This window comes from Pyxicephalus adspersus, chromosome 7 (assembly GCF_032062135.1).
Source record: "Pyxicephalus adspersus chromosome 7, UCB_Pads_2.0, whole genome shotgun sequence".
Classification (NCBI taxonomy): domain Eukaryota; kingdom Metazoa; phylum Chordata; class Amphibia; order Anura; family Pyxicephalidae; genus Pyxicephalus; species Pyxicephalus adspersus.
In genome coordinates, this window is record NC_092864.1 from 11,725,961 (window position 1) to 11,752,389 (window position 26,429).

A 26,429-nucleotide genomic window follows, 5' to 3' on the forward strand; every position below is an offset into this window, starting at 1 on the left:
ACAGCACACAGCCCCACTCCATACAATGTACTCCAAGTGGAGTACTCCAAATTGGCCCTTTCTGTACGCAGTGCTATAAGTGACATACTACAGATGCTGTAGGTATTATACTACAGATTGGCCCTTTCTGTACCTAGTGCTATATGTTATATACTCCAGACAGCCCAACTCCACAAACTGTGCTTTAGGTAATATACTGCAGATTGGACCTGGTGTTATAAATATGGCACGCAGCCCCACTCCATACAATGTACTGCAAGTGACATACTCCAATTTGGCCTTTTCTGTACCCAGTGCTAATAAAGTGACATACGACAGATGTCCCAACACCACACACTGTGCTGTAGGGAATATACTCCAGATCGGCCCTTTCTGTACCCAGTGCTATAAGCGACATATCCTAGATGGCCCTGCTTCATACACTATGCTGTTATGCTGAAATTAGTCTTTTCTGTACCTTATGCTGTACCTTATGCTAGAAGTGACATACTCAAAATTGGCTTTTTATGTACAGTATCCTAAATTAAGTTTTTTTAAAAGGTAAATCTACCGCAAATTAAGACATCAACCATTATATTATAATATAATTCCCGTAAAAATAAAAAAAAGCCTAGGATAGGATAAAATCTTCTTAACCACTGTCATATAATGCGCTCATTAATCCTCATTATACCCCAGTGGGTAATGATAAACAAAGAGCCTGCGCTATTAATATTATGTCACAATATAACCGCAGTACAACATTATTAAGTACACATAACAGCGACCTCTGACCTCCTGGGCTTCAGGGGGGTCGGCCATGATTTGTGTAGGCCCGACTGGTTGCCACCTGTAAAAAAGGGTTAACGGAGCTTCTTTCTGGAATATGCTGAAAAGACAATATGCCGTACAGAAAAAAAAAAGAATTCCCTTAGCAATTTGAAGAAAAAATTGTAAGTAGAAGCTTCATTTGGCTGTACGTGGGAGCACCGGGCTCGGTATTAGTGACTGGTTGCCGTGGTAACGCTATTATGGAGAAACTTGTGTTCCCCAATCCTGCCAGGATTCTGAGCCACTGACAAGGGAGTAGGGAACTCCAGAGATTCATTAAGAGGTTCCCCTAGTAACCAGTCAATACTCACAACTCAATATATACAGCATTTTAGCACACGACAACCGGAGACATCCAACGGAGGGAAAAAAAAACAATTATTAGACTTCCATGTGAATAATAACACCACGGCAATGTTTTCACTGCATATGTTTAGGGGTGAAAACAGTGGGGAATCATTGCTAGGGCCATGGCATACTTACAAATCTGCCCCCGGTAACACCATCACAATATGGGGAAAAACAAAATTCATTTACCGGTTTTGCAATGTTTACATCAACAAAACACAATGCAAGCAGCGGTGCATCCAGAGCCCCCATTTTATATTTGCCCACCTTCTACAGGGTCCTAGGTGAAATATTAAGCCTGATTTATTAAAGCCCTCCAAAGCTGGAAAGGAAACACTATCATCAATGGCGCTGGGTGATCCAGCAAACCTGTAATGGATTGCCTAAAAGTCATTTGCTACTTGTTAGTAAATGTTTTCAATTCTGGACCAGATCCATTCAGGACCAGGACCAGGTATGCTAGTTCACCCAGCTTCACTGATGAAAGTGTATCCTCTCCAGCCTTGAAGAGCTTTAATAAATCAGGTCCAATGACAAGAGTACTGGCAGCTGAAACTATGTGCATTTTTCATCATATTTTCCCAATGTTCACATATTTCTCCAGGACCCCCACCTTTTCCATGACCCTAGTTGACAAAATGACATGGGTGAGGGAGCTGGACTGCTGTGCATTTTTGAAGCCCCCATTTTATATTTGCCCAGATCCCCAACCTCCTCCAAGGTGCCAATTGACAAAATGAAAGGGGTACAGGCACCTGGAATGATGTGCATTAATGTCCTCTATTTCATATTTGCCCAGGACCCTCTACATTGTACAGGTCCCTCACCAATGGGAGAACTGGAATGACGTGCATTAGAGGCCCCCGCATTATTTATGCCCTGGGCCCACTACCTTCTCCAGGGCACCAAATGACAAAATTGCATGGGTGTAGAGACCATAATTTTTTGCATTAGGGCCCTCAGGTCATATTTGCCCAGGTCCCTTCCTTTTCCAGGGCCCCAGTTGACAAAAAAGGCCAAAAAAGACCAAAAATCATGTGCATTAGGGGCCCTCATTTCATATTCACCCAGGGCCCCCACCTTTTCCAATCGACATGATAGCAGCAGTACATTAACCAGGAAACATACAATTGAGCGACCAGTTTTTCCGGGGTACAAGCTGACATAATGGCAGGGGGTTCGGGGACCAGAAATGATGTGCACTAGGGGCTCTCAATTCATATGGACCATGTGATCCTTGTTGGGCAGGAGAGGTTATTGCCACGTATTGCTTATTGCAATGACAGGGTTTCTTTAATAATGTGTGTACCATGGGGGACAACAAGAAGAAAATACCCCAAACATAGGCAGTAGCCATGATAAAAGCATGCTGTTTAAACAAAGCACTGAACATGTTCCGGCATGCTGTACAAAATAAAAGAGAAATCCTGACGCCGTCAACTCTTTTTTTTTGTTTTTTTGCACCAATCAGATTGTCTCTGCCTATTAAGCCTTAGCCAGACACGCTGTGCCAGACACAAAATAACGAGCACTTCTGTTATTAGAGAATCAAAACAGATCACCAATATAGAGCATCCATTAATAAAAGGAAAATGCATTATGGATAATGGCCACCATGACGCTGACAATTTCCTTCCCTAAACACCTGTACTGGGAGCTATAGATGACTCCCTAGCAGCTAAGGAAAAACAAAAATCTAGTATTTTAAATATTTATTTGTAGAGCTTTTCTGTCTATACTTGTTTTATTTACTGCAAATGTGCTTTTGAAATGAGAAAATATAACTACCCCAGGAAGAGTCAATTTTGTAGCAGCCCCCCTTTAACAGCAGTCAAAGGGCTTTTTTGGGTCTATATAAGAGAGGATGTTTTTAGACAACATGGCAAATGTTACTTGGGGCCCCCAAATGCACAGCATTGCAGCTTTCAGCACACCTTGTCATTGTGCCCATTGGAGAGAAGGTGGGGGCCTGAGGCAATTGACCGGTTTGCGCACAACAGCTTATCCCCAACACAGCAATTGGGCAGAAACCAAATTAGAAGACAGAAAATATGGAAATGGATGCAGAGTAAAAGTGTCAGGACCGACTGCTCCCCAAGAAATCTGAAATCTCCAAGCACCTTATCCATGGGCTGCGCTACCTGCACGCTCCTCGGTACAATTAGGAAGGATGTGAGCATGAAACGCTAGACGTCAAACACAACACCACGCTCATCATTCATCAAAACACGGCTTAGCGGGGATTATCAGGGAAATGTATTAATAGGAACCGGAGAGGACTTATAGCAAAGGCTGGGAAGCTCAGGCAAAAGAGGACCGGTCATAAATACTGGGTGGTATTAAAGAGAACCTGTCACCAATACTGGGTGGTATTAAAGAGGACCTATAAAAGATGAATGAAATATTTACGATATATGATATATATGATATTTACCTCTCTTGCTGCCTGCACCCATCCTAAAAAAGCTGATGGGAATCTTAGCCAGGTGTGGCTGCCCCATAGCTCCCAATGATTCCTTCTGCTGACCTTCGCCCATTACAGAATATAGAGGTTATGGTCAGCCAGCTTTGTCATACAAGCACAGAATAAATGAAGGAGAAAGTGGACAGTGAAGAATCATTCTGCTTGTAATAAAGAGGTGGACAGTAATACAGAGGTTTTTTTGGGGGGCATACATGGGTGGCCATATTTGCCATATTTTTGTATTACAATATAGACATACTTTGTTTTATACAAATATATTGTTTTTCCTAAATCATAGGGGAGGGGGATAGAAATTGCCTAGTATTAAATAATCATGGTGGAGCCTTCTTTAAAGAATACCTGCCAATCTCTGAAAGGTGCATTTCAAGCAGCGGCTGCATTCTGCTTCCCCCCAGCCAGAAGCCAGCTGGTGAAGGGAAGTCCCCCAGGACGCCGCATTGTTTATGCGCTTTGCTGTGTACAGGGAGGGCTGCAGTTGCTGGTGCTAATTACAGCACTGGCACTTGCACTCTGGACACTTGATGGGCGACTTGTGCTGACATTCTGATTGGTTACTTCCTGAAAATGTCACAGGAGCAGAGCTGTGCCATGGATCCCTAAAGGGCAGGTGATGAAATGTAAAGAAGGGGCATATGTTCAACTGTGATAATTGGCAGTGCGTCAATTTTCTTTCCATAAGTAGATGAAAAGACGAGCTGTTGATATTGAACATTATGTTTGGGGAAAATAGAATAAATGGTTGAGAGGTACAGCCGTACGATTGGCAATAAGAGGTGGCGGTATGGTCAGGGAAATGGGAAGGAGGTGGGCATTGCCCAGAACACAGAACTGAGCCAAACTGTGACCCATTGGGTTCTCTGAGGACCCAGTCACAGCAAGCAGCCATTCTCAAGAGGTTAGAGAGCAATTAATGTCCATGTTGCATATAGAATAGGATAGATTGGGTTGGGATCGGTGGGTTGATCAGATTGGCAAAAGACAACTGGTGACAACACTCTACACTCTACAACAGTCTACAAAAATTCTGCAAGTTGTAAGCCCTCAACACTATCGCAATGACAGGGTTTCTTTAATAACTGTATTTGTGTACCATGTGCCTTTCTGGCAGGTCTGGCTACATGATGAGGGTAGCTCGGACTTTCTAGCCCATCCTTTACCACCACCATCAGAACCTGAGCCTCCCCCCGACCCCCCACCCCCTACCTGCTTACCAACCACTCCTCCACCAATAAATACCCAGACACCAATCTTGGATTGAAATTGGCTGGCAAGCAGACGTTTAATTAAACACCGTTAAATAAATTAACCATTAAAGTAATTAACAAATATCCAATAATAAATAAATGACAAATAAATAAATACATTTAAACTTTTGATATGCAAGCATACATTACCATAACATAACACTCCATTATTATTACTTAACCGGGGGTATATAACGCAAACATATTACATTGAATATAACCTATTTAACCAACAAACTAATTCACCCATTTTATTAATACCTAACTATAGCAACAATATCCATAATATTATCAAACTCCATACTCCCGGTTATACCCCCTACAACTAGGCTGCAGGCCTCAGAAGGCAAAATCCACACCCAACAGGACTTTAATTCTTCCAACATCTCCACCTTGGCCCCTAGCCGCCCAGCACCGCCTCAGGAGCCATAATCATCCGTTCACCATAAAGGGGGAGACCCCACCAAAGGGGATTCCCCCCCCTTTTTTCTTTTAAATGAGGGCCTCTCACTTCCGTCCAGCCCCTTTTAACTCATCCTATTCCTAATCCCCTCCTACCCCACGCTCCACACTAGCACAGCCCCCTCTAGTCTTACTACAATTTTTTTTTTAACAGAACCTTTAACACACGAATAGAGCCAGACGCAAGGGACAATGTACTTCCTGTACATATATAGGAGATCTAACCCATCAGAGGCCATCCAATAGCGAAAACTAATTGCTGTGGACCCAGAAGTCCATCATGGAGTTGGCTGCGAAGATGGCGGCTTCAATGGATGCAGCAGTGACACGTTCCTGGACCTGTCATCCCTGCAGTGGGTGTCATATTCAGCAAGCAATGCAATGCACCAAAATGCATGTGCATCGGAGTTATATTGCCCTAGAGCAATGGGGCAGTATTCAAAGAATAACTCAATTCATGGGCTGGAATACACCTTTGAAGTCTGGTGCATTACATGCATTGCAGTGCCATATTCATAATACAACAAATCATGTAATGCACCCGATTGCAAAGATGTGTTGCAGCCCTAACTCAGTGCCATGTGAAAGGCCTTAGGCACTGCTCATGCACCATTGGTAACAGATTTGCCCCATTAAATGCCAGGAAGTTTCAATTACGCCAGAAACTTGCAATATAACCGTGATAAAGCGCCCATGTTGTCAGCAACAACCAGTCACATTCTTCTTTTTACTCCTTCCTGCAAAAATGACACCTTGGCCCATATTGCCTTACAAATATTCAGATTTTTTATATAATGCATGGCTTCGTTCTATTACGGCCTAGATGCGCCTTTAGCGGTGTCACTTTGATAGGCCAACATAATGCGCCACCGGCTTCCATTACCAACACATATTATGTGTAACACGCTCCGTATCACAGAACCTTGAGATGTGCGCGGAACTCGGACTAATGAAGGAGACATCAACTAGACTAAATACAATCATTTTACCGCACCCCCCGATGCTGCGGATTACAAAGCACAGCGCTGAGAAAAGGTGACGAGAAGACGAGACGTGCAGTAAAAAATAATGATTGCACAATAAGTCTTTACACCATCTTCTCTACGTGGGCCGTTTAATAAATGGCGAGTGGAATATAAAACGCACCAATGTCTTATTCTCCGAATCCAGGCACCCAAGTAAAGCAGAGGTAGAAAGCTATTATCTGAAGCTGTGGGACATAATTACATTTCGTGCTGCTTCTGAGAATGTACAGGAGCTCCCAGGAAACCCCCTGAATCCGGAGAACTGCAGCTTTTCCCTGGCTACAGAGCTACGGAGAGGGAGACAAATTGCCAGTGGGCGTGGCTTAATGCTGACTGTGGAGCTGAAAGTCAAAATTTGCATACATATTTGTTCTTTAGCCCGGCCCACGCGGTAACAAAAATGTAAAAAAAAAATCAGGAATACGACCTCTTGGTACCTTTTTCTAAGTGTATTAGGATGACTTTTCAAGATTTATATTACAATGATTCTCTTTATAAACACGGTTTTTAGGTAAAGAGATATTTTGGGCAGATTCTTTAGTACTTTGAGGTCAATGCTATGCTGAATGATTGGGTTGGGTGTTTTGTGAACCAAACAACACCAGTCACATACACACTGTTACCCACTTAGTCCTTAGTATTGACCTTAGACTACATTAAAGACATATGACTGAGGTGGGGAAATTAGATTGTGAGCCCCTTTGAGGGACAGTTAGTGTGACACCATAGTGTGACTATGGACTTTGTACAGCGCTGCATAATATGATGGCGATATATAAATACTGTGTAATAAAAATAATAGTATGGCAGCAAGGTCCTGCCAGGAGCCCAGGCAATGGCTTCTTTGTCAAGCCAAAACCTATTACGCTTTGGATGGAGTGGGAAAAAATTAGAACCTGCTTTGCCTTTTACTGTTATACAAGGGTCTATATAGGGACTTATCCTCACTTCCTGTCCTGCTGGCAACCGTTTACCAGACAGGAAGTACGGAAAAGTCTCCAGCTGGAACACAGACAGATATAAAGCCCAAAGGGGTTCTACCCTTTACTTTTCTCTAATAAATTAAAACTCTGGTGATGTTAGATATTTTTTGAATGAAGCCTGCACGCAGGCAAAGGAAATCTAACCAGACCCTGAAAATTAAATTACATTGACTCTAAAATGTGGGCCAAATCCCCAGTGACATGAAAGCTCCATTAAACAGAACCATGAAACTCAGTCCAAGCTCAAGAAAATGCCAAGAAGGAGTTCTGATCCCTCTCTACTTAAAAAAAAGTCTTTGTGCCTTGACATGTGCATTAAGCCTGCAGTTTGCTGCTTGCAGGCTCCATTCATGAATGCACTGCAATACTTTGGACCAGTGTAAGTGCTGATGTGCAGTACACAGAAAAGAAAAAAGTTGCTTTTTAACCCATATATGATCCTCATACTTCACCTTTTTATGAAAAATTGCTCAAAAACAGCCCCATAGATATATTTCACCTGTTCATTTTTAATTGTGAGATCTAAATCTTTTTTTCTAAGCCCGTCAGATGCCACTAACCAATGACAGCCAGCCTCAGCTTCCTTTTAACGTTTCTTTTTTTCCACTGTCTTTTAACACGCTTCAAAGGAAGTTTGATGCCTTTCACTTATGCCACGTCTTGCATCAGCAGCCATGTGCTGGAAGACTTAGAAATGAGAGAAAAAAAAAAGAAAAAATTGTCAGCGGTTTGAAGGTTCTGTCACAGGAATGGCTCCTGTTTGTTTGTCAGCCAGAAAGAGAGGCGAAGTTCTGATACCAGATGTGGTGCGGACCAAACCCCGCGCGGCTCTGATGAAGCAGAAGGATGAGGTGAAAACCGGCACAATTACACAAGATGGCCCATGGCCATGTGACGCCGTACGGGGTTTTATTATTGTTCCATAACCTCAGGTAGATTTTAATATCATAACAACGACAGGGAGAAACATCTTCTATACATCTCCTGATCCCTAATGGTTGCTATTTTCAGACTTTCATCTCGGTTTTGGCACAACGCAACAATTGTTTCAAAGGTTTCACGTTGGTGGCCGAGTCATAATTCAGCTCTTATGAGGAAAAATGAAAGAGAGGGGTTTTCCGATCACCAGGAGCCATTCAGTAAAGAAAAAGGCAAAAACTGATGGCGAATAAACTGTATTTCTGTTGTTGTTAGCTTTTTATTATACACAAAAGGGAAATATAAAAGTCATATGCTTAGTGACTGCTCCATTGCCATCGGCTTGCCAAATAAAGTCCGGCAAAGGGTAAAAGAAAAGACCTTGGGTTACCAGTAGGCTCCTTGTAGCCCATTATTTTCCCATGCCTTGTTCTGCATTGGGTTCTTGTATGGAGGCAGCCATATTGGTAGCAGCAGGGCTTTGCTTTCCTTACGTCAGATCCACCAGCAAGAACAGTGAGCCGTACAGTAGGGACACCACCAACCTTCACCAGAAGCAAAGTGATAGGAAAGGTACATTTTTGCAGTTTACAATGTAAACTTAATCTTTGAGACCATCGTTAGGGTATGCAATGGGCCTGATTTAATAAAGCTCTCCAAGGCTGGAGATGATAGATTATCACAGGAGAACTAGGGTGATCCAGCAAAGATGGAATACATTTCTGAAAAATCATTTGCTATTCGCTGGCTTTCAATCCTGGACCAGATCCATCACCCCAGTTGTCCCATGATAGTCAATCTTCTCCAGTCTTTAGGAACTTTAATAAATCAGGCACAATGGGTAGCATGCTCCCACTTCAATTTCTGCATACATTTTCAGAAATAGGGTGAAAGGCCAAAGTTTAAGCCAAACCCGTGATGGGATCAAGATTAAAGTTATTACTGTCTCTTTCCTCCCACCTTGGTGACAACTATTGTCCTGGTGTTACAGGCAGGAGAAGGGAGTAAAAACCTCACAAAGAGCAATAAAGACTTTTTTTATTATATGGCCCTGAAATGTTGACTTTGGGCTTTTGCTTGTGACATCATCTTTGCACAATATGGATGTTATTCATTTGAGGAGTGCAGGTGACTACGATTTTCCATGTTGGGTATGCACATCTATTAGCGTCATTCCCAGCACCCATTGTAAGCACAACAGTCATTATGTAAGGAGTGCTGCATTCAAGTTATCATTTTATTCGGTTATTTTACCCTTGCTTTTCAGCCCTGGTGAACACCATTGGTTGGTTTGTTGTTCTGGTGTAAAAGGGTTAGGAAACGGGTGAAACTCTCAAGCAAAAATGACTCCAAAAAAATTCGAGATTTTCTACAAGTGCATTTAAAACCAAAAACATATAAATTTGTCTAGAATTAAACTTTTAATGACAGGTCGGCTTTAAGGGTTGTCCCTCAATTTCAAAGTCTCCAGCACTGCCTGTACTCAGATGAGATATTCACATTGGTATTATAGGAAAATTGCAGGCAAAACACTTATATATCTCTAGATATCGGCAACTTGTTGTGTGGAAGGAATGATATGGCTGTGTTAGTGTAAATTCTGTGTCATGTGCTGCAGTACAGGGGTGACACGGACACATTAATCTTGTAAATCAGAAGAGCCTGCAGAGATTGGGAACTCTTTACTGGTTGCAGAATGAAAATCCTTGATCTGTTCTGTTACATAGCTGTTCTGTGATAAGGACGGCTCTCGCTTTGTGTGTGATGGAGCCGCACATAATGTCAAGGCCTAAACTGGATGACTGAGGAAGCACAATACAGCACCTGAGAGGGAGGGGGAGAGAGGAGAGATAGAAGAGGGGAGAGGGAGGGAGAGGAGAGATAGAAGAGAGGAGAGGGAGGGAGAGAGGAGAGATAGACGAGAGGAGAGGAGAGGAGAGGGAGGGAAAGAGGAGAGATAGAAGAGAGGAGAGAGGGAGGGAGAGAGGAGAGAAGAGAGGGAGGGAGAGAGGAGAGATAGAAGAGAGCAGAGAAGAGAGGGAGGGAAAGAGGAGAGATATAAGAGAGAGAGGAGAGATAAAAGAGAGGAGAGGGAGAGAGGAGAGATAGAAGAGAGGAGAGGGAGGGAGAGAGGAGAGAAGAGAGAGAGGAGAAATAGAAGAGAGGAGAGAGAGAGAGGGAGGGAGAGAGGAGAGAAGAGAAGAGAGGGAGGGACAGAGGAGAGATAGAAGAGAGGAGAGGGAGGGAGAGAGGAGAGATAGAAGAGAGAGGGAGAGAGTGGAGAGATAGAAGAGAGGAGAGAAGAGAGAGAGTGAGAGAGAGAGAGATAAAAGAGAGGAGAGGGAGGGAAAGAGGAGAGATAGAAGAGAGGAGAGAGGGAGGGAGAGAGGGGGGAAGAGAGGGAGGGAGGGAGAGAGGAGAGATAGAAGAGAGCAGAGAAGAGAGGGAGGGAGGGAGGAGAGATATAAGAGAGAGAGGAGAGATAGAAGAGAGGAGAGGGAGAGAGGAGAGATAGAAGAGAGGAGAGGGAGGGAGAGAGTGGAGAGATAGAAGAGAGGAGAGAAGAGAAGGAGGGAGAGAGATGAGAGATAGAAAAGAGGGGAGGGAGGGAGAGAGGAGAGATAGAAGAGAGGAAAGAGGAGAGGGAGGGAGAGAGGAGAGATAGAATAGAGGAGCGAAGAGAGGGAGGGAGAGAGCGGAGAGATAGAGAAGACAGGGGAGAGGGAGAAGAGAGAAAAAGATAAAGAGACAGAAGAGAGAGAAAAGGAGGAAAGAGATAGGAACAGAGAGAAAAGGAGGGAGAAACAGCGAACAAGAGAGAAAAAATTTATGTGAAAGAGAGAGAGAGAGAGAGAGAGGCAGAAGGCAAATAGAGAAAAAGAGGCGAGAGAAGAGAGATGACAGAGAGAAGAGAGGAAGAGAGAAAAAAGGGGAAGAAACAGCGAATGAGAGAGAAAGAATTTATGTGAAAAAGAGAGGGAGAGAATGGGAAAGAAAGAGAGGGAGAGAGAGAAAGAGAGAAAAAGGGAGAGAGAGGCAGAAGGAAGAGGAAGAGAGAAGAAAAAATGAAAGAGAGGGGAAAAGAGACCAAGAAAGAGAGGGGGAGAGAGAAAGAGAGAAAAAGGGAGAGAGAGGCAGAAGGGAGAGGAAGAGAGAAGAAAAAATGAAAGAGAGGGGAAGAGAGACCAAGAAAGAGAGGGAGAGAGAGAAAGAATGGGAAATAAAGAGAGAGAGAGAGAAAGAGGGAAAAGGGAAATGGAGAAAATTGAGAAACAGCGAATGAGAGAGAAAGAATTTATGAGAAAAGGAGAGGGAGAGAATGGGAAAGAGAGAGAGAGAGAAAGAGAGGAAGAGAGAAGAAAGAATGAAAGGAGAAGAGAGACCAAGAAAGGGAGAGAGAGAGAGAAAAAGAGGGAAAAGGGAAATAGAGAAAAAGAGGGGAGAAAGAGAACAGAGAGAGAAGAGAGAAGAAAGAATGAAAGAGGAGAAGAGAGACCAAGAAAGAAAGTGAGAGAGGCAGATAGAGGGAGATGACACAGAGCAGCGAGCGTAAAAGAGAGATGAGAGAAATAAAAGCGAGGGGAATATATATAGAGAAAAGAAGGAAAGAAGGGAGAGAGAGAAAGAAGAGAAGAGGGAAGATGAGATGGCAAGAAAAAGAGAAAGACAAAGAGAAGGAGAGAAAAAAAAAACAGAGAAAGAGACAAGTGATATGAGGGAAAGAAGGAAAGAGATTGGGAAGGGAGATATGAGAGAAGAGGGGAAGAGAAGGAGGCAGAGAAAGGAGAGAGAAAGTGAGAAAGAGATGAGATAAGAAGAAAAAGAGAGGGAAAGGTGAAGACAAAAGGAGGGAGAGAAAAAGTGAAAGAGAGAGAAGATAATGAAAGGTTATAAGAGATTCATTGAGATAAAAGAAAACAAGGCAGGAAGAGAAAGAAAAGGCAAGCAAGGATCGAGCGACAAGGAATGAAAAGAGGGTAGGAAAAAAGGGCAGAATAGAGAAGGGAGTGAGGGAAGCAGAAGAAAATGATTAAAAGATTCAAAAGGAGGAAAAAATGAAAAGGAGAATTTAAAGGAATAGAATAGAGAATCATTAAAAAAGGATATTATAAAAAAGAAAAAAGATACTGAAAAAGAGCCAAAAGTGTTAAAATGCTGGACTGCTGTAGACCGGCCCTCTGTGTTGTGCAGCTGTCTACATTCTAGAATGCAGCTAGCACAGCTCCGAGTAAAGAATGAAAAACAAAAATGATCATGTTTATCACTTACATTATAGAACAATAGTAAATACAGAAGCTTCAATTGAGCTTTTAATAATCACACTTCCTGCAACTGTCCCTATCCACCCACTCATTGTAATCGCCATAGGCCGCAGTAACCATTGCACGTAAGATGCAGAACTCCACTTGCGTCAGTTTAATCCATCTCATTGGCCATCTCATCCGTCTCAGCGTCAGGTTACAGTCCTACAAGTGTGTTTGCTTAGACACCAACATTCATCACCCATACAAAGTTTAAATGCTTATTGCAAGTTGTTTAAAGGGCTTTATCTGTATCGATAAATCACCCTAATTGCCCAGCCAGGGAACTAAGGGAGATGTCAGCGTGCAAACAAAAAAAAAAAGCATGTTCAAACAATCAGGGCAATTCAAAGGATTGGGTGCTGGGGAACGAGGCCTGGCAATGGCGTAAGATGAGCAAATATCAGGTCCATCAGGAGCTAGGCTCAGGGCTTGTTTGTTTTACAGGGAGGCCATGATACAGGTGAACACGCAAAAGCAGCATGTAATATATGGATATTATGCTCACCTGTTTAAAACACAGGATTTTAAAAAGGAGACTTTTAGTAACTTTGCATGTCCTCAAAACTGTAACCCTGATCTGTCAAAAGATACAGCTACAGATTTTATTTTATTTATTTTAAAAAATTAGATTTGAGCTCCAATTTATTCATTTTGCCTAGACTGAGATGATGTCATCAGTCTGCTGCAGGCAGGAGGAAGCATTTCCCTATGGTCTACATCAGATCTGTTATAGGCATTCATAAACACAGCCAAAACTGCATGGGCACTAGAATATACATTATTGGTGTCATCAGGAAGTAGATGGTGACCTTGGGTGATGCCTGAACAAAGATGGCTTCATATAAATGGAGAGAAGGACATTCTCAAGAGGGTGTGATTTCTATTGAAGGTAATACATACCTGGAACTATATTTGATGACCACTTTAAGAGTCCTTTCACATTCATGGTGTAAAACTACCTGGTTGCTACTATGCACCCATTACCAGCAACCCCCACCGTAAATACCCAGATTTGCGTTTCGCTGTGGTGAAAATCCCACAACATGAGGCTTTTGGTAACAGTGCCGCAATCCGATCTGCCGTAGCTTTGGCTGCAACCATATGCAAAAAATTGTTTCCACCTCTCCATTCACCTAAATGGGAGAGGATAGATTGCGGTTTTGCCTGCAGCAGAAAAGTGTGGCTCATCACAGGTCTGACAGGGCCCTAAATCATAAAGCTATATAAAGACCGCAGTTTTATCCATCACTCCTCCAATCTGCACCCAGAGAAGCTTACAATTCTTTATTCCCACCGCAGTCACACACGCTGGCTACATACAGACATCAAAAAAACAAAACAGAATCTGTTTATTTCCTGTGCCTGGAACTATTGCTGTCATTTGTAACTTTTTCTTTTGCTAGAAAATATTGTTACTGTTTATAAAATCAGAATAAACCTGGCCAGCACTTGTGGCCCCATTCCTTTCATACAAGGCGATGGCCAGTGTACAATTATCATCAAAGGACAAACAATGCAAATCCAAACTCCTTTTCCATTAGCATTAATATTGATGATGTTTTCCTATTTTTATTTTGTTTATTTCCTCTCTGGTTTATAATCTGCATAGCTGCTAACATTCTATAGGAGATCACAGATACACATTGCGTCTCATCTGCTCTGTCAAAGCGATCTGTACATAGTCCAGGCTCAGCAGATCGCAGGTCGCAATATACCCAACGATGACTTTTATTTAATGTCAACCCTTATCCAAACATAAAAAATCCAAAATGTGTCCAAAAGTTGCAATAGAATGAGTCAAGGGGTCAGGGAAGTAAATCTGAGCCCTAACCTGCTAATTGTGCATTATAAACAATTGCATCCATATTGTTGGGAAAAAATTTATGTTTTTATTTAATTTAATACATTTTTACATTTTAGTGCTTCTGATCTGCACCAGATGTATTGCAGTTACTTTTTCTTTACATTCACTGCATTTGTTGAAGCCTGACTCTAAAAATAGGAAAAGAATAAATATTGATTTACCCAGAAAAAAATAACTTTTACCCATTTTATTCCCTCGCTGCTGCAAGCTCCTCCCCTAGCGCCTCTTCTCTAAGGCGTTCCATGCTGTGACATCATCAACATCAATCTCCTAGATTGTAAGCTCTTCCTCTCCTCCTACTGGGTTACTCTCTGTATCTGTCTGTCATTTGCAACCCCTATTTAATGTACAGCGCTACGTAATATGTCAGCAATATATACATCCTGTTTCATATTAATAATAATAATAACAAGAAGAATAATTATTATATTATTAATGTAGGAACAACAAGTGAGAACACCGATCTCCAACCCGCAAGGTGAAGCCACCAGGAATGCAAGGAATAGTTATTTTTACTGGTCCCCTAGACAGAAGCAATCATTTAAATGTTGCAGTGATGGGGAAACCCCACTAGTGTTCAGCTTTAGAGAGGGGTTTCATTTTAGTGACAACAGTGTAGCATGTCTAATCAATAGGCTTTAAAGGGGTCACCTATGGCCCCCAATGGAAGCTTATGGAACGGTGACAACCTAGCGGAGTAACTGGGTAACAGAGACACAGTGTTGTTACCCTATAGCAGGAAAGACCTAAATGAAGACCTTCATGGCAGGATTACTAGGTGTTATTATAATAAAAGCTGCAGTTTTAAAAATCTTAAAAAGATTTCAAAAGTTTACAAAAGTTTTATTTGGGGTTTCTGTTTTTTTTTCTATTAAGCAGAATTGTTTCCAGGAACAAATCCCCAGGACCAGAGGAGGGGGCTACACCTAGCTAACAGCTGTTGATTGTGCATTTTGCTCTTCCTGGTGCAGGGCTCCCACAGCATCACACAGAGGAGATCTTTACAGCTGGCCATCTCCCTTTGCTTTGAAATCAGATCAGTCAGGAATGAGGTGGGATCACAGCATGGAGCTGCTGAGTGCTGACAGACCAGCTGGCCTTACCACCACCCCAAGCTGTGGGAACAAGTGTCCAGCAGGTGATAGCGGCTTCCCCCGGGCTCAGATCACACTTGTGGGGTTTACAATCGTGTGTCTCTATTACATGGAAGCTAAACTGCGCTCTGTGCGCAAAACCACAACCGTTAATAAAGAAGAAAGTGAAGTTTCAATCAGCTAAATGCATTCCGAGAACATTGAAACACAAGGTGTGCAAAGTTCATTCAAAAGCAGCCACAGCCAGAGTAGAAAAGCCTCTGCGAGCCTGGACCCTTGCTCTTTGTTTGGAAGCAGTGGCCCCTCTGTGGAGGTCACATCCTGTCTACAGAGCTAAAGCTATTTGATTCCATGTTGGGAAGGAATTGTCCTTCCTTTGTGCACTGAGGTCTTTAGTATTTGAAAGAAAAGCCTAATTGTGCTTTTTTTTTTCATTGTTAGGTAGGTCCTACCTACTGGCTCCCATACTAGGTAAAATTTCTCCCTTGTGTCTAAAAGTCCCAGCATTGTAAAAAGTAAGCTGTTTTGATTGGGGCCCAATGCAGAAGTACTTGCTCCTTGTTTGCCTATGATGGGACCTACACACTAAGAAAGTTTTACTCCTGATCCTATCACAAATTTGATTACTCATTGAAGAAATCCATTCCAGGTTTGCTGGATCACCTAGCTTCACTGATGAAAGTGAATCCTCTCCAGCCTTTGAGAGCTTTAATAAATCAAACCAATTGGTTCCAAACTGGATCTGAATTCAACAGATGACCGATTGTAAGTGATGCTTTAATGGAAGTGGATAGGACGGACATGTTGGCAAATATTAATCACGCGCACATTTGTTTGGTATTGGGAGCTCCTATTGGTTATGTGTTTCACCCCACAATCAAAAGGGCAGAAGTTTGTACATGTTTTTCGGGAATATCCACCGAATGTATTGCCGATTGGAAAATTTATTAAGCTGCCCAAAATTGGCAGCGGATCTGCCCACGTGTACCAAGAGTTTGCTTGCTGGAATTAACGCACATGGTTCCTTCTTTGGACATTAAACATTTGTTGGCCGGACCCCGGGGCCCGAGCCATACTGTCTTTCACACGTACACAGGACAGGATAGGGAAAACAGGATCTGAGAAGGGAAGAGGTCTTTGCATGCAAAGTCTGGATCAGAACAGGCTATCAATCAGCCGAAATGTTTCCTGGGCTTTGCGGAGCAGACAGCCCCATCCGTGTGTATAAAAGACAGAGGTTTATATACAATCCAGTTTCGGCAAACTTGAAGCCAAGCCAATCCTTCCCCCCTGGCTTCTGCCACAATAGTGTCACGGAGGGCTCCAGGGCCCATACGCCGACCAGCCGCTGCAGGCTATTGCCTAATATGGCGATACGGGCACTGCACAGTTAATGATGTCATGCCGTTTAAAGGCACACTAACCTGCCAAATATTCCCTCACCAAGAGAATATATACAACCCCTGCAAGTTTTAAACAAACTCCTAGTTATGTAAGGTTTCAGGGCTGCTGAATGGCTCATTTTGGGCCCTGTTCACACTTGTGCTGCGACTGCAGCATATTACAACTCTCCAATCACATCAAGCAGACAAGGGCCTAATCAGTGCTGTGGCTGCTTTAACAAGTGCAGATCTGCAGGAAATTGTATAAAAAGACCAAAAGTTTTATCCTTCATCATATTATTTAAACAAAGGAAATACCTTTTTTGGGGGGAGGGGGATGGGAATGCTGTATAATGCATTTATTAGAGGGTAAAAGTGCCCATTTATGCACCGTAGTGCACTCAGGGGTTGTGCTTTTTTATAACCACACTGCAAAAAAGCCCCAGCGATGTCCAAGGTGCCCCAGTGATGTCCAAAGTGCCCCAATGCCAGAGTGATGTCCAAAGTGCCCCAATGCCAGTGTGATGTCCAAAAAAGTTGGTGTTATGCTACCCTGCAACCCAAGGCTGTCCAGTTTGGCACAACACCAGGATTGGCTGGAGGGGTAGGAAAGAGGGGGCTTCAGCAGAAAAGAGGGCAATAAGCAGCAGAACCTGGAACCTATGCTGGTGAAGTATTCACAGCTAATTGGAAGAAGTTTGGGTTAATTTTTTATTATAATGCAAAGCTAAGTAAAGCTCAATGTGGAGGTCACATCCTGTCTACAGAGCTAAAGCTATTTGATTCCATGTTGGGAAGGAATTGTCCTTCCTTTGTGCACTGAGGTCTTTAGTATTTGAAAGAAAAGCCTAATTGTGCTTTTTTTTTTCATTGTTAGGTAGGTCCTACCTACTGGCTCCCATACTAGGTAAAATTTCTCCCTTGTGTCTAAAAGTCCCAGCATTGTAAAAAGTAAGCTGTTTTGATTGGGGCCCAATGCAGAAGTACTTGCTCCTTGTTTGCCTATGATGGGACCTACACACTAAGAAAGTTTTACTCCTGATCCTATCACAAATTTGATTACTCATTGAAGAAATCCATTCCAGGTTTGCTGGATCACCTAGCTTCACTGATGAAAGTGAATCCTCTCCAGCCTTTGAGAGCTTTAATAAATCAAACCAATTGGTTCCAAACTGGATCTGAATTCAACAGATGACCGATTGTAAGTGATGCTTTAATGGAAGTGGATAGGACGGACATGTTGGCAAATATTAATCACGCGCACATTTGTTTGGTATTGGGAGCTCCTATTGGTTATGTGTTTCACCCCACAATCAAAAGGGCAGAAGTTTGTACATGTTTTTCGGGAATATCCACCGAATGTATTGCCGATTGGAAAATTTATTAAGCTGCCCAAAATTGGCAGCGGATCTGCCCACGTGTACCAAGAGTTTGCTTGCTGGAATTAACGCACATGGTTCCTTCTTTGGACATTAAACATTTGTTGGCCGGACCCCGGGGCCCGAGCCATACTGTCTTTCACACGTACACAGGACAGGATAGGGAAAACAGGATCTGAGAAGGGAAGAGGTCTTTGCATGCAAAGTCTGGATCAGAACAGGCTATCAATCAGCCGAAATGTTTCCTGGGCTTTGCGGAGCAGACAGCCCCATCCGTGTGTATAAAAGACAGAGGTTTATATACAATCCAGTTTCGGCAAACTCGAAGCCAAGCCAATCCTTCCCCCCTGGCTTCTGCCACAATAGTGTCACGGAGGGCTCCAGGGCCCATACGCCGACCAGCCGCTGCAGGCTATTGCCTAATATGGCGATACGGGCACTGCACAGTTAATGATGTCATGCCGTTTAAAGGCACACTAACCTGCCAAATATTCCCTCACCAAGAGAATATATACAACCCCTGCAAGTTTTAAACAAACTCCTAGTTATGTAAGGTTTCAGGGCTGCTGAATGGCTCATTTTGGGCCCTGTTCACACTTGTGCTGCGACTGCAGCATATTACAACTCTCCAATCACATCAAGCAGACAAGGGCCTAATCAGTGCTGTGGCTGCTTTAACAAGTGCAGATCTGCAGGAAATTGTATAAAAAGACCAAAAGTTTTATCCTTCATCATATTATTTAAACAAAGGAAATACCTTTTTTGGGGGGAGGGGGATGGGAATGCTGTATAATGCATTTATTAGAGGGTAAAAGTGCTCATTTATGCACCGTAGTGCACTCAGGGGTTGTGCTTTTTTATAACCACACTGCAAAAAAGCCCCAGCGATGTCCAAGGTGCCCCAGTGATGTCCAAAGTGCCCCAATGCCAGAGTGATGTCCAAAAAAGTTGGTGTTATGCTACCCTGCAACCCAAGGCTGTCCAGTTTGGCACAACACCAGGATTCGCTGGAGGGGTAGGAAAGAGGGGGCTTCAGCAGAAAAGAGGGCAATAAGCAGCAGAACCTGGAACCTATGCTGGTGAAGTATTCACAGCTAATTGGAAGAAGTTTGGGTTAATTTTTTATTATAATGCAAAGCTAAGTAAAGCTCAAGCACAGACCCAATGACCCGGATTTATTAAAGCTCTCCAAGGCTGGAGAGAATACATTTTTATCAGTAAAGCTGGGTGATCCAGCAAACCTGGAATGGATTACTTCAAAGTCATTTGCTATTTGCCAGCAAATGTTTTGAATCTTGGACCAGATCCATTCCAGGTTTGCTGGATCACCCAGCTACACGGATGAAAGTGTATCCACTCCAGCCTTAGTAAGCTTTAATAAATCAGGCCCATTGTGTTAATAAATCAGGCCCAATGTTCCTAAATAAATCCAACCCGCTACAAATTATACCATAGGACATAAAACAGCCTCTGCATTGAGGTTTCCCTGCACTGCAGGAGTTAAATACACAAAACATCTCATGCTTTATGGAGGCAACATATAAAAAAGAGCAATAGCTTGCTCTGAGATTCCCGATATAAACCTTTGAAACATCCCTGAAAACCCTAAGAGATGCCAGGTAAGGCTTCTGTTCTGGGAGGATTATCATACGCCGGGAAAACAGAGAAAAGAGTCTGGAAGGAGATAAAGGGATAACAAGAAAGGAAGAAACCGGAAAGTTTTAATGAATAACAAGCTCTGAACAAATGCCATGGAAGGAAAAAATAAGAGTGCCTGTCCCTTTAAATGGCTAATACATAAAATATGTGTAAAGCTGCTTTGTATAGACTGATGGTCGGTAGGTTCACCTTAAAAGTACAAAGGTGTGCAAGGCAGCCATAGTCTTTATACACATTCAATGCAATTTAAAGTAAAATGACACTGCCCTCCAGCTTTCCCTTTGGTTCTGCACAGTTGTACAATTGAAATGGTTTATTCTGATTGCATTGCACACTGTGAGCATCTCACAGTGTGCAAAAGAAGCCAGCCTGGAGGACGTTCAGCATCATCTAGCCCTCCTCTCCCCAGCCTGGCTGTCCCTGGCCCGCTCATTTCATTCATTAGATGTCAGTTCTTTCAATCATGAAGGCTGACAGAGTCACCTAGAGTTGTCCCCATGCAAAAACAGCTTACCTGGAATTTATCTTTAAAGAGAAACTCTTCTATAATGCCTTGGCAGCTAATAAAGCAGCATGGCAACATTGCCGGATGCCCTAGCTGTGACCGGGTGCTAAAAGCTGACTTCTGCCCTCTGAATGAACCCAATTTAGGAAATGATTTACCCCTGGTTTAGGATTTGCGCCTGCACCTCCTGCTTTTAGGCTCTGGAATTCCTTCTGACATATTTCTCCCTAGGACAGGTCCACATTAAATAGAAGCAGATAATTTGTTAATTTGCCAGCGCCATTTCCTATAGTGCTGTACTCGTGCCAGCCAAGGCCTAACATAATTAGGAAGCCGCTCTGTTCTTGTCCTAGTAAATCATCTGGCAAATAATGGAAAAAGTTGCCTCCCCGGCCCCATCACAGTCTCTTATACACAACGCATCTAAATTAAAATTATTATCAGTGTCGGGCCCTGTACATCATGGCATTCATATTTTTCCCCCCCTCCTGGTGGTTACCAGGGCAATACAAGTTTAAAATACCCATAACATAGCTAGGATAGGGCTGGTTAATGTCTGGCGCTGACAGCCTGCGTGTGCCCCTTGCAGGGTCTTGAAGCAAGAAAACCTTTACTTGGAACTTTGCCGAAAGCCTCGAATGATCAGCAGTCAGAATGGGGATCAGAATCTGCCAAAAGGACGTAACGTTTTGGGCATCATGGGGCTTATTTTCTACAATTACCCCAAACAACCGATCAGCCAATCAAAAAACATGATTTTCTATTAGTTAAGTAAGTCATTAGAAAGCAACTCTCTGGGGTATCAAACTTTGCACATGGACCTTAGTATTATTATTAGAAACTATAAAGGTATAGGCAAATCTAACCACAATATATCAACCTTTGATCCCGATTATCCTCAACCCTGATGAAGGCTCCAAATCCCTCTGAAATGAGTTGGCTGTGGTTTTTTTAATATTGTGACAAATTCATATTTGGAATGTCAGAAACAGTACGGCACTCTTTAAGGTATCAAGAATTAGGGATCAGTATCAGTTTAAATTAATGAGTTTGATACTTTGGGTCTGATTTTCTAATGGATTAAACGCTATGGGAAAATCACTTAGGTTAGTGAATATGGTAATAGTTCACTTTGCAAGAAATAACCAATCACATGCAAAGAAATCTAAAGATAAGATTCCTCTTTACACCTGATTGGATGATTGAGGTGAAAGAAGCTTTATTTTATTTACTAAGCAAGAGGAATATCCCTTACAATGTGATAATTGACTTTGCTATATGAACTTTCTATACTTTTTTAGTAAATCAAGTACTTTGAGTCACTGGGGTGGATTCACTAAAGGAAAACAGGCTGTTCACAAAGGGAATTATTGTCTTGTATGGGATATTTCACTTGCTTAGAAATAATGATATAAAGCTTCTTTGACCTCAACCATCCAATCACGTGCTAGAAGAAAATCACATTTTCAGATTTTCTAGCATGCCATTGGCTATTCTTTGCAAAGTGGACCATCTCCTCATTCACTAAGCTGAATTATTCTTTGCAAGGTGATAATTCAGCTTCCTAAGTGCAAAACCCAAATTCCCTGAAAAGAAAAAGAAAAAAATTCACAACTATATCAGATCTATTATAGGAACTTTTTCAACCTTTTTACCCCTGAAGAACAATTGCAATCATTTTTAGATCTTCAGGATCCTGACTGGAACCAATTGAGGCCAACGAATGGTTTCAGCAATGGTAGAAAAAAGCCTCTAAAGTTGGTGGCCAATGGAAAGATTGTCCCCTGGTGTGGGGGCTGGAATTACATCCCACCGACACCTAAAAACATCATTAGAGTCATGCAGCTGGCTCTACCAAATTATGTTGGCCCCAGAACTATGCTGGTATCATCCATTGGGAGGTCAACAAACCAGGAACTCTGAGCAACATGGAGGAACCCGTAAGTTCCATAGAAGAAAAAACTAAACTAGAATGAAGCGACTTTAAGAATTTATGAATAAATGGAAAGGAACTCATTACATAATATAGTTTATTGTCAGCCGTCCATCAACTTTCTCCGCTGAGCTTCCAGCAGCACAATAACTGACGCTGAAATACTGAATATAATAGCATTTTATTCATTGTCTGTGCCCCTCCATACTTTTTATTGACTATTTTGCCATTTGGAGTTTGGTAATGCATAGCTGGAGCAGTCATCATCCAACCATTGAGTAATTTATTTTACCGCATGAAGAAAAACTCCAGTAGGCCTTCCCTGTGACTGTATGGCAATGCCCCAGATAAAAAGCTTCTTATGAAAAAGAATATTTTCCGCATCCCACAGCCTCTAAATGACAAGTTCAGGGCACTAATTGAAATTTTAGCCACTGGGGACAAGATAGCTGGGAAAAAAAAGTCTAACATCCTATGTTGTCATTAAGGGTTGGTATCTATGCCCACCAAGTGGAGGAAGGGGTAGGTGTTGACGTAAAGTTTGAGATCAATGGCGGACAGGGAAGGTGACTAAAACATTAACTGGCTTTATTAATGAACAATATCCTCCGTCATATTTTGGAGTTTTTCTTGTATGCCTTGCTTTATGTTCCCTCAGCAATACTTCAACTTCAAGTCAACGGAAAGATGGCAACCATGTGGTTCTCCCAAAATATTAACCCAACTTGACCTTCCATCAAACAAAATATACCATTTTATACACAACTCAGGAATTTGCAAAGGACAACATTCATCCTACCAACTGCCCCATCCTGCATGAGAGGAATCAGGGACACTGGTGATTCTATAAGTTTCCCAGCATTCTTGGAAAGGATATGGGTTACAGACCAGTTTGAGGCACCAGCTTCGCGGCCGGGTGGTTTGTTTGAGACAGAAGAACACGGTGGGAGCCAAAGCCGGGTATGGAACCTGTTCTTCTTCCTCGGAGCCTTGCCGGTGGCCCTGATCTTGTCCAGATGATTCTCCAGAACCCAAGCTACCCAAGGCTGACTTTTCTGCACTTCCACCATCCTCTTCTTCCGTGGGTTCCCCCACCGGTGGCATGGGGGGAATAGGAACCCTGATGTCATCTCCTGCCAGCGGCTGGAAAGGCTCTCTTCTCTCGCCATCAGTCATGATAGCAAACGGCACCTGAAATGTAGGGATGAAGAAGATGTCAATTCATGGACAACCAAACCAGGGCATGTGGAGAGAACATCATGATATTAAACAACATGATAGAAAATGGCTGCTAGGGAGGGAAGAAGATGTCCACTTATGGACAACCAAATCTTGGCTGATGGAGAGGACATCATGATCTATATGTCATGATTATATCTCATGATAACAATAGCACCTGAAAAGGAAGGGGGGAAGAAGATGTCACAAAACCTGGGCTTGGGGAGGGGTCATCATGATATGATACTTTATGATAGTTTGTGGAGGGGTCATCACGATATGATACTTTATGATAGCTTGTAGAGGGGTCATCATGATATGAAACATTATGATAGTTTGTGGAGGGGTCATCATGATATGATACATAATGATAGTTTGTGTAGGGGTCATCATGATATGATACTTTATGATAGTTTGTGGAGTGAGTTCCCAGGATGAATGTTCATCAAAAGACAGAGAAAGCTGGAAAGTATTTGCTCTTTGTCTGCATGTGGGCACTCCCTAATATTCCTTATGGCTGGCAGGAGATCAAAGGACCATGGGCCGGAGGGTACGATGCCCACTTGAGCAAGGCATTGGATGGGCAAGTCCTCCAGTCCTTAATCCCCCCTTTAATGTTGTTCTCTCAATAAAAAAATTGACATCCATTAAGGACACAGCCCTATACCTTTTCTCCGCAATACAGTTACAATTGTTTCTTTAGTGCCCAGGACATGAGGGATGTCTATACAATCCCCTATATTTCAGGAGTATCTCTCTCCAATAAGGGGGGGGGGGGGTGCATAAACTATACAAAGCATATCCTTATGAAATATAAAGATACAGTCCTCTATATACAATGTACATGATCCATGAACCAATGTGGCATCCATAAGTCATAGAGGTCCTAATGGTCCTATAGATCATAGACTACATGCTGTCTACAAAGCATGATCATGCCCAGGCTACACTTGTAATGTATACAGTTCGCAGACAGCCAATGTGCTGCAGCCACCTACTGTACATAATATATATTCCAAACGCCTTTTTGCCTTTGCCATGCAAGCCTTGCAAATCATGGCTGTGCCCAAATTAGGCAAACACACACAATGGTAAAAAAGTGAAAAACAAGACTGAAGCAGAAATGAGAAGCAAGAAGGAATGATTTCCTGCCCCTAGCCTGGGTTTAACCTATGTATTCTGCAAAATAAGTTGTTAAGCTTTACATTAACCCCCCATTCCCCTCTCTCCATGCCCCTTCCTGGTGCTGCTGATAGAGAAGGAAGAAGATTCTGAAGAAGAACACTTTAAACATCTTGATCTCTTTAACTTAACCTAGAGAACCTTTCTTGGGAGTTAATCATGAGACCCCCAACGCCTAATCTGTTTCAGTTTATAAACTAAATTTCATGCAGTTTTTATAACAAAATCCCTTATCATGCAAGGGTTAAACATGCAAAGGGTTAAAAAGGTGGCGTGTGTATAATATATATATATATAATATATGTGCATCCTTTTTAACCCTATATTGGAATAGTGTGGCACGAATACTCTTTGCTAAAGCCTGATCCTGGCAATGCAAGCTTCATGTATGGAGTTGGGGAACTAAGGGTTAACTGAATCTGCCTAAAACAAATATCTGACATCTGTAAGTACAATGGAAGCAACTAAAAAGAGTAAGGGTTAAATTCAGTGTGTGCCAGAGCCACAGCTCCTGCAGGGATAACTGGCACAGCAAGTGGTAAATGCTCCTAAAAGAATTTGCAGGCAGCTGGAAAATCAAAGGGTTAACCCTCTATAAAACTCTTCTGATCGGAAACAAGCAAAATGGCTTACACTGAGCTTGCAAAACTTAGTAGTTAAGCGAGGGTTAAACACATATAGGAGAGGGTTAAATGATAGTTGTTTTGTGTAATACAAGAAGGAGTTAAATCTTAAGTGGAACCAACTGGCCAAGTCACAGCAGGCATAGTAAAGGGTTAAAGCATCACAAATGGAGACAGCTGGTCAAGCAAAGGTTGTGTGCTGCTGAACCTGACACCTCCATGGGAAAGTGGGGGTTAAATATTGTTTTAAAAACTCATTCAGTATGGATAAGTACTATTGCAGCCCTGCTCTTGTGCAGGGTAAGAGTTAAGTCCTGCCAAATCTGCATGGAATTTAACCCTTTACTGGATAGCCTGCTGACATCCAAACCCAGAGCACCCCAATGCCCCCCTAATAATATAATACCTGCAGCACATGGAGACCAACAAACACCCCACTTGCACTTACCAAGCACCCAGTTTATTGAACATGGCATTGGATGGCACTTACCTTAATTTAACGGATTCCTGTCTTCCCAAAAGCATAGCTCACCTCCACTTCACATGAAACCCCAAAAGTAATATTAGTAGATGGGGGTGACAGGTTCCCCCTCTCCCGAGCCTGCAATAAATAATAAATCCCACAGATCCAGAGGGTTTTATTTGGGTGCTGGGTACCAGATGTGAGGATGCTGCCTGATAAATCCCCCGACAATTAATAATCCGTGCTGGTCCAGGTGTGCAGGGATGACACAGGTCCCCTCTTCTCTCCTAGGAGCCCCAGGTTGGGGTGAGATAGGATAAAGCGATGAGCCTGCGAGCCCAGCAAAGCTTAAACTGAAGAGGAAACTTCAGATGTACCAGAGGGAGGAGAGAGAAAGAGAGGCATGGAGGGAGGAGAGGAGGAGTGGAGGATGGAAGGGAGGGGAAGGGATGCTGGAGAGGTAACTCCAATGATAACAATCTCTATGTATCCACACCTTTACCTACAACATCAAATCATCAAAACATTCTAACAGGGAGATACAATGC

General features: G+C 42.6%; 1 protein-coding gene across 3 annotated transcripts in view; it reads right to left on the reverse strand.

Annotated features, from left to right (window-relative positions):
- CACNA1H (calcium voltage-gated channel subunit alpha1 H) overlaps positions 1–26,216 on the reverse strand; it is a 309,639-nt gene extending 283,423 nt beyond the window's left edge. For all 3 annotated transcript variants that reach the window (XM_072417469.1, XM_072417470.1, XM_072417467.1), the window contains exons 1-2: positions 25,909–26,216; positions 23,273–23,586 (exon numbers count right to left, since the gene is read on the reverse strand). In XM_072417469.1, coding sequence (XP_072273570.1) covers positions 23,273–23,571 — 299 coding nt within the window. In that variant the 5' untranslated portion in view covers positions 23,572–23,586; positions 25,909–26,216. The remainder of the gene's footprint in view (positions 1–23,272; positions 23,587–25,908) is intronic.
- Positions 26,217–26,429: the final 213 nt, after the last annotated feature.